The sequence below is a fragment of the Eleutherodactylus coqui genome, chromosome 5 (assembly GCF_035609145.1).
Source record: "Eleutherodactylus coqui strain aEleCoq1 chromosome 5, aEleCoq1.hap1, whole genome shotgun sequence".
Taxonomy (NCBI): Eukaryota; Metazoa; Chordata; class Amphibia; order Anura; family Eleutherodactylidae; genus Eleutherodactylus; species Eleutherodactylus coqui.
The window spans coordinates 390,001-398,691 of NC_089841.1; the positions used below are offsets into that span (position 1 = coordinate 390,001).

General features: G+C 49.9%; 1 protein-coding gene across 2 annotated transcripts in view; it reads left to right on the forward strand.

Annotated features, from left to right (window-relative positions):
• Positions 1–8,011, forward strand: part of HINT2 (histidine triad nucleotide binding protein 2) — a 14,364-nt gene extending 6,353 nt beyond the window's left edge. For both annotated transcript variants that reach the window (XM_066602177.1, XM_066602178.1), the window contains 2 exons: positions 2,278–2,350; positions 7,862–8,011. In XM_066602177.1, coding sequence (XP_066458274.1) covers positions 2,278–2,350; positions 7,862–7,953 — 165 coding nt within the window. In that variant the 3' untranslated portion in view covers positions 7,954–8,011. The remainder of the gene's footprint in view (positions 1–2,277; positions 2,351–7,861) is intronic.
• Positions 8,012–8,691: the final 680 nt, after the last annotated feature.

Consider the following 8,691-nt stretch of genomic DNA (forward strand, 5'->3'; position numbering starts at 1 on the left):
TCCCCCTGTTGATTCCTGAATATTTACAATGACGTGCCAAAAGTCATAGGAGAGGCACTAACATCGGGTAGGACCCATCTAGCACAGGGACGTTCAGCAGCTCCACGTGGCATTGATTCCACAAGTGGATGGAAGACGTCTGGAAGGGTGTTGAGCCGTGTGGATAGCCCTCGTAGCTCCGTAGAATCTCAGCCGTTAATGGACCTCTACACCACATCCCAAAAGTGCTTGGTTGGGCTGATGGGACCTTCCATAATGCTCCTAGCACCAATTCTGGACAACTTGGGCCCAACCACATGGTGCATTATCCTGCTGGAGTATCCCATCATTGTGGGGGACATGAAGTCTATGGAGGGTTGCAAATGGTCACCAAGCGGTGAAACGGAGTGGGCAATGACTGATTTAGGCGGAGCAGTAGACCCAAACCATTCCATGAGAACATCCCAGTCTGCACAGTGCCTTGTTGACCGCTGGGGTCCATGGGGTCTGCGCCACCAACCCTACCAGACAATTGAGTAACAGTACCACCAGACCACAAAAAATGTTGCCAGTCCTCTAGCGTCCAGTTATCAACCTCACAAGCCCAGGTGAGGCACCATGGTGGGTGTTCTGCTCCCATGTCTCATGGCACTACACTGACATTCAGGATAACCCCCACTAGTGACCCCTGACTGGATAACCCCCAATCTATGGTCAGGGGTCACTAGTGAGGGGTTATCTGACTATAGATTCCCCCCTCCCCCCCACTAGTTACCCCTGCCTATATATTTTCCCCACTACTAGTGACCCCCTGACTGTCGATGAGGGGGGGGGGGGGCGTGTCTATAGTCAAGGGTCAATAGTAGAGGATATAGATAGATAACCAGGGACTATAGAGGACCCCCCCCTACCAGTAACCACTGACTATATATTTCTCCCACTACCAGCCCCTGACCATAGATAATCCCTACTACTAGTGACCCCTGAATAATATTATATATCCACCACTGGTGACCCCTGTCTATAGATGTGGGGGGGGGGGGGGGTTATCAAACCACTCCTGGCTCCCTGACTATATATAAACCCCACAAGTGATCCCTGACTATAGGTGACCCCTAAATATACATATATATCCACCATTAGTGACCTCTGACTATATATAACCTCCATCACTATTGGCCCATGGCTAACTATCCCCCCCACACACACACTAGTGACTGTAGATAGGGGCTAGCACTGTGTGGAGGGGGATATATATTGCCAGTGGCCAGTAGTTGTCTGATAACCCCCACTAGTGACCTTTAACTATAAATGGGGAGGTTATCTGACTACTTCTGACCTCTGTCTACATGTAAGCCCTGAATATACATATATATCCACCATTAGCGACCCCTGACTATATATAACCTCTATAAGTGGAGATTCCGTCCAGAACAAGTGGCGGCCAAGACTTCTGTTACTGCTCACCCCGCCGTTTATACAAGACCCAGACGTGTACTGCCTGAAATGACTTGGTCTGGAGGCCTAATCCACATTCCATGGGTGCAGTGATTGGCATAGGAAGGAGGCGTCGCTGCTGTGGCTGGCAAAGGGTGGAGGCATCGCTGCAGTGGCTGGCACGGGGGAGGCATCGCTGCAGTGGCTGGCACAGGGGGGGAGGCACCGGGGCAGTGGCTGGCACAGGGGGGGAGGCGCCGCGGCAGTGACTGGCACAGGGTGGAGGCGTCGCTGCTGTGGCTGGCACAGGGGGGAGGCGTCGCTGCTGTGGCTGGCACAGGGGGGAGGCGTCGCTGCTGTGGCTGGCACAGGGGGGAGGCGTCGCTGCTGTGGCTGGCACAGGGGGGAGGCGTCGCTGCTGTGGCTGGCACGGGGGAGGCATCGCTGCAGTGGCTGGCACAGGGGGGAGGCTCCGGGGCAATGGCTGGCACAGGGGGGAGGCGCCGGGGCAGTGACTGGCACAGGGGGGAGGCGCCGGGGCAGTGACTGGCACAGGAGGGAGGCGTTGCTGCAGTGACTGGCACAAGGAGAAGGCGTCGCTTCAGTGACTTGTACAGGGGGGAGGCGTCGCTTCAGTGACTGGCACAGGGGGCAGGCGTCGCTGCAATAGCTGGTACAGGGTAGAGGCATAGGTACAGTGACTGGCACAGGATGGAGTCTTGGGCGCAATGATTGGCACAGGGTGGTAGTTTCGGTATAGGACAGACAGTTGAGATTCGCTGCTGCATTCAGGATGGATTGGACATTTTAGTGAGAAAATCGGTCAGTAGAGTTTTTATTGCCTGCTTTATATTTGCTCAGCTGCTGGGTCATCTGTTGGTCACAGCCAGTCACCTGGCACAGAAGGAAGGCCTGGCCGATGGATACCGGATGGGTGAGTGTATATATTTATATAGTCATATCTCTAACCAAACTTATGGGAGATAATCAGAAAATACCAGGTATGCGCTTCCTTTATATATAGTGAGGATGAATAAATGAAACAAACTCGCATGAAGTCCTCCAGCACATCAGAGACTCCTCCAACCACAAACCAATCCTAGGGGATCACCATCCACATCATAGACTCCCCTAACCAGCAACCAATCCTAGGGGATCACCATCCACATCAGAGACTTCGCCAACCACTAACCAATCCTAGGGGATCACCATCCACATCAGAGACTCCTCCCCCCCCCCCCCCCCCGCAACCAGCAACCAATCCTAGGGGATCGCCATCCACATCAGAGACACCCCTAACCAGCAACCAATCCTAGGGGATCACCATCCACATCAGAGACTCCACCCAACCGACAACCAATCCTAGAGGATCACCATCCACATCAGAGACTCCCCCCCCCCCCCCCCTCCCTAACCAGCAACCAATCCTAGGGGATCGCCATCCACATCAGAGACACCCCTAACCAGCAACCAATCCTAGGGGATCACCATCCACATCAGAGACACGCCTAACCAGCAACCAATCCTAGGGGATCACCATCCACATCAGAGACCCCTCCAACCACAAACCAATCCTAGGGGATCACCATCCACATCAGAGACTCCTCCAACCACAAACCAATCCTAGGGGATCACCATCCACATTAGAGACTCCCCTAACCAGCAACCAATCCTAGGGGATCACCATCCACATCAAAGACACGCCTAACCAGCATCCAATCCTAGGGGATCACTATCCACATCAGAGACTCCTTCAACCACAAACCAATCCTAGGGGATCACCATCCACATCAGAGAAACCCCTAACCAGCAACCAATCCTAGGGGATCACCATCCACATCAGAGACACGCCTAACCAGCAACTAATCCTAGGGGATCACCATCCACATCAGAGACTACTCCAACCACAAACCAATCCTAGGGGATCACCATCCACATCAGAGACACCACTAACCAGCAACCAATCCTAGGGGATCACCATCCACATCAATCAGACTCCTCCAACCACAAACCAATCCTAGGGGATCATCATCCACATCAGAGACTCCCCCCCAACCGGCAACCAATCCTAGAAGATCACGATCCACATCAGAGACTCCCCCCAACCAGCAACCAATCCTAGGGGATCACCATCCACATCAGAGACTCCCCAAACCAGCAACCAATCCTAGGGGATCACCATCCACATCAAAGACACGCCTAACCAGCAACCAATCCTAGGGGATCACCATCCACATCAGAGACTCCTTCAAACACAAACCAATCCTAGGGGATCACCATCCACATCAGAGAAACCCCTAACCAGCAACCAATCCTATGGGATCATCATCCACATCAGAGACTCCCCCAACCACAAACCAATCCTAGGGGATCATCATCCACATCAGGGATTCCCCTAACCAGCAACCAATCCTAGGGGATCACCATCCACATCAGAGACTCCCGCAACCACAAACCAATCATAGGGGATCATTATTCACATCAGAGACACCCCTAACCAGCTACCAATCCTAGGGGATCATCATTCACATCAGAGACTCCTCCAACCACAAACCAATCCTAGGGAATCATCATCCACATCAGAGACTACCCCCAACCACAAACCAATCCTAGGGAATCATCATCTACATCAGAGACTCCTCCAACCACAAACCAATCCTAGGGGATCATCAACCACATCAGAGACTCCCCCCAACCAGCAACCAATCCTAGGGGATCACTATCCACTTCAGAGACTCCCCCCAACCAGCAACCAATCCTAGGGGATCCCCATCCACATCAGGGACACCTCTAACCAGCAACCAATCCTAGGGGATCATCATCCACATCAGAGACTCCTCCTACCAGCAACCAATCCTAGGGGATCACCATCCACATCAGAGACTCCTCCAACCACAAACCAATCCTAGGGGATCACCATCCACATCACAGACTCCCCCCAACCAGCAACCAATCCTAGGGGATCATCATCCACATCAGGGACTCCCCTAACCAGCAACCAATCCTAGAGGATCATCATCCACATCAGAGACTCCTCCAATCAGCAACCAATCCTAGGGGATCACCATCCACATCAGAGACTCCCGCAACCACAAACCAAACCCAGGGAATCATCATCCACATCAGAAACACCCTCAACCAGCAACCAATCTAAGGGAATCATCATCTACATCAGAGACTCCTCCAGCCACAAACCAATCCTAGGGGATCATCATCCACATCACAGACTCCCCCCAACCAGCAACCAATCCTAGGGGATCATCATCCACATCAGGGACTCCCCTAACCAGCAACCAATCCTAGGGGATCCATCATCCACATCAGAGACTCCTCCAACCAGCAACCAATCCTAGGGGATCACCATCCACATCAGAGACTCCCGCAACCACAAACCAATCCTAGGGAATCATCATCCACATCAGAAACACCCCTAACCAGCAACCAAGCCTAGGGGATCATCATCCACATCAGAGACTCCTCCAACCACAAACCTATCCTAGGGGATCACGATCCACATCAGAGACACCCCTAACCAGCAACCAATCCCAGGGAATCATCATCAACATCAGAGACACCCCTAACCAGGAACCAATCCTAGGGAATCATCATCCACATCAGAGACTCCTCCAACCACAAACCTTTCCTAGGGAATCATCATCCACATCAGAGACTTCCCCAACCACAAACCAATCCTAGGGGATCACCATCCACATCAGAGACACCCCTAACCAGCAACCACTCCTAGGGAATCATCATCCACATCAGAGACTCTTCCAACCACAAACCAATCCTAGGGGATCACCATCCGCATCAGAGACACCCCTTACCAGCAATCAATCTTAGGGAATCATGATCCACATCAGAGACTCCCCCCACTAGCGAGCAATCCTAGGGAATCACCAGCCATCTCGGAGACTCGCCCCAAGCAGCAACCAATCCTAGGGGATCATTATCCACATCAGAGACTCCCCCAACCAGCAACCAATCTCAGGAAATCATCATCCACGTCAGAGACCCATTCCCCTTCCTTCCCCACCCAGCAACCAATCCTAGGAAATCATCATCCATATCAGAATCTCCCTCCACCCACCAGCAACCAATCCTAGGGGATAATCCTCCACATCAGAGACTCCCCCCCCCCCCCAACCGGCAACCAATCCTAGGGGATCATAGTCCACATCAGAGACTCCCCCAACCAGCAACCAATCCTGGGGGATCATCATCCACATCAGAGACTCCTCCAACCAGGAATCAATCCTGGGGGATCATCATCCACATCAGAGACTCCTCCATCCAGGAATCAATCCTGTGGGATCATAGTCCACATCAGAGACTCCCCCACCCAACAACCAATCGTAGGAAATCACCATCCATATCAGAATCTCCCTCCACCCACCAGCAACCAATCCTAGGGGATAATCCTCCACATCAGAGACTCTCCCCCCCCCCAACCGGCAACCAATCCTAGGGGATCATAGTCCTCATCAGAGACTCCCCCAACCAGCAACCAATCCTAGGGGATCATCATCCACATCAGAGACTCCTCCAACCAGGAATCAATCCTGGGGGATCATCATCCACCTTAGAGACTCCTCCAACCAGTAACCAATCCTAGATGAACATCATCCACGTCAGAGACTCCCATAACCAGCAACCAATCCTAGGAAATCACCAGCCACAACAGAGGCTTCCCCCACCAGCAACCTAGCCTAGGGCATCACCAGCCTCTTGCGATGTTAGGATTAAATTAGTATTTAATCTTTACTGATTGAGGACAACATAAAAAAATGCTCCGTGTGCACATGCAATTACACAAAACGAAAAAAAGAGACCCTTACAGCCTGAAGAAGTCTCTCTGGGGTCCAAAACACATTGCATACATCTCTTAGGTTTTCTTCCTGAAATACTAATTCAATCCTAACATTCGAGGAGTCTCTGATGTGGATGACGATTCCCTAGGATTGGTTGCTGGTTAGGGGGTGTCTCTGATGTGCATGATGATACCCTAGGATTGGTTTGTGGTTGGGGGAGTATCTGATATGGATGAGTCCGTAGGATTGGTTCCTGGTTGCGGGAGTCTCTGATGTGGATGATGATCCCCTTGGGTTGGTTTCTGGTTGGGGAAGTTTCTGATGTGGATGATGATCCCCTAGGATTGGTTTGCTGGTTTGCTCATAACACACAGATCAGATAGATTCCTCTCAGTGTATAGGCAGACAGGAGAGAGATTTATCTCAGACTGTATGTGATAATGTCACCCACAGAATGTGCACCTCACACACGCTGCTCATCACACAGATCAGATAGATTCCCCTCAGTGTATAGGCAGACAGGAGAGAGATTTATCTCAGACTGTATGTGATAATGTCACCCCACAGAATGTCCACCTCTCACACTCTCCTCATAACACACAGATCAGATAGATTCCCCTCAGTGTATAGACAGATAGGAGAGAGATTTATCTCAGACTGTATGTAAAAATGTCACCCCACAGAATGTCCACATCACGCACTCTCCTCATTTTTACCCTGAAAGGTAACGCCCCTTTTTATTCAAATTTCCTCCCCAGACTGAAGATTGCAGCCCCTTGTTATACTTAAAGGCATACTCCATCCCAGCAGTCCATGTCCACTTCCTTTTGTACTTTACAGTCTTCCAATACATACGACAGTCAGTTTTATTCCTGTCAGTATATACTCCTATTTCTAAATGCGTTTTGTTTTGCTGAGAAGATAACTGTCTCATATATTGCGGGGTGCAGACATGTTATTAGTTACATAACATAGGAATGGTCAGGCCAAATTTCAAGTTTCTGCAGTACAGATGTGTGTAAGTTACATTACATAGGGGGGTCACTTACTTGTATGCATAGGATTGAATAATCAAGTTGCAACCCTTTAAATTTCCAATATTTAGTACGCAAAGAATGGTCATGGCAAATTTCACATTCGTGCGGTAAAAATTTGTGTAATTATTTGTTGCATCAGGAAGTGAGAGAATTAGATTCCATACGTAAAATTTGGACGCTAATTCTTTTGCGCTTATAGTTCAATAATCGAGTTGGGACCCATTAGCTTTTCCTATTTTGGACATAATCTATGCTTGTGCCATATTCCATGTTTCTACGACATCGGGAAGTTGGAGAATTAGTGGCGAGTCAGTCAGTGAGTGAGGGCCTTTGTCATGGCCTTTGTCATTCCTATGATTTCCAGTGTTTCACCAGCCATGCTGCTCTCCACTGTTTAGTGGATATATTACATCCTGTAATTTCTCTCGGCTGAGATATACAGACCTCTATCTAGTACCAAGTATTTTTTTGTTGTTGTTGTTGTTTGGTCCTCTAGCCTACCAAAGCGTTCTCTTGTTCTTTCTCATATCCACAGTAGGGGTTGTGTAATAATGTCCATCTGCCCTCCCTTACTACTTATTTTTACTCTTTTTACAGTTATCAATGATGGCCAGCAGGGGGCACAGTCCGTCTATCACCTCCATGTGCACGTGATTGGTGGCCGGCAGATGGGCTGGCCTCCAGGGTAATAAGCGATGGCAACTGAATATGTGAACCAACATCTGCAATAAACTGAAAAGTGTGTGATCCAGCAGTACTATGTAACACCACAGATAACTCTCTCAGTATAGAAAATGTATGAGTTATCGCTGTTTTTTATCACATGCAGAAAGAAAGAAGAGCTTCTGCTCCCCCATCTCTGAGCCGGTGGGTGAAGACTGCTGCTATGCTGTCTCCATACACTATAAAGATAGCAGAGCAGGATCTCTTCTCTATCTCTGAGCTGGAGGATGCAGACTGCTGCTATGATGTCTTCATACACTGTATACATAGGTGAGCAGGATCTCTTCCCTATCTCTGAGCTGGTGGGTGTAGACTGCTGCTATGATGTGTGCATACACTGTACACATAGGAGAGCAGGATCTCTTCTCTATCTTTGAGCTGGTGGGTGTAGACTGCTACTATGATGTCTCCATACACTGTACACATAGAAGAGCGGGATCTATTCTCTATCTCTAAGCTGGCTGGTGTAGACTGCTGCTATGATGTCTCCGTACACTGTACACATAGAAGAGCGGGATCTCTTCTCTATCTCTGAGCTGGTGGGTGTAGACTGCTGCTATGATGTCTCCGTACACTGTACACATAGGAGAGCCGGATCTCTTCTCTATCTCTAAGCTGGAGGGTGCAGACTGCTGCTATGATGTCTCCGTACACTGTACACATAGGGGAGCGGGATCTCTTCTCTATCTCTAAGCTGGAGGGTG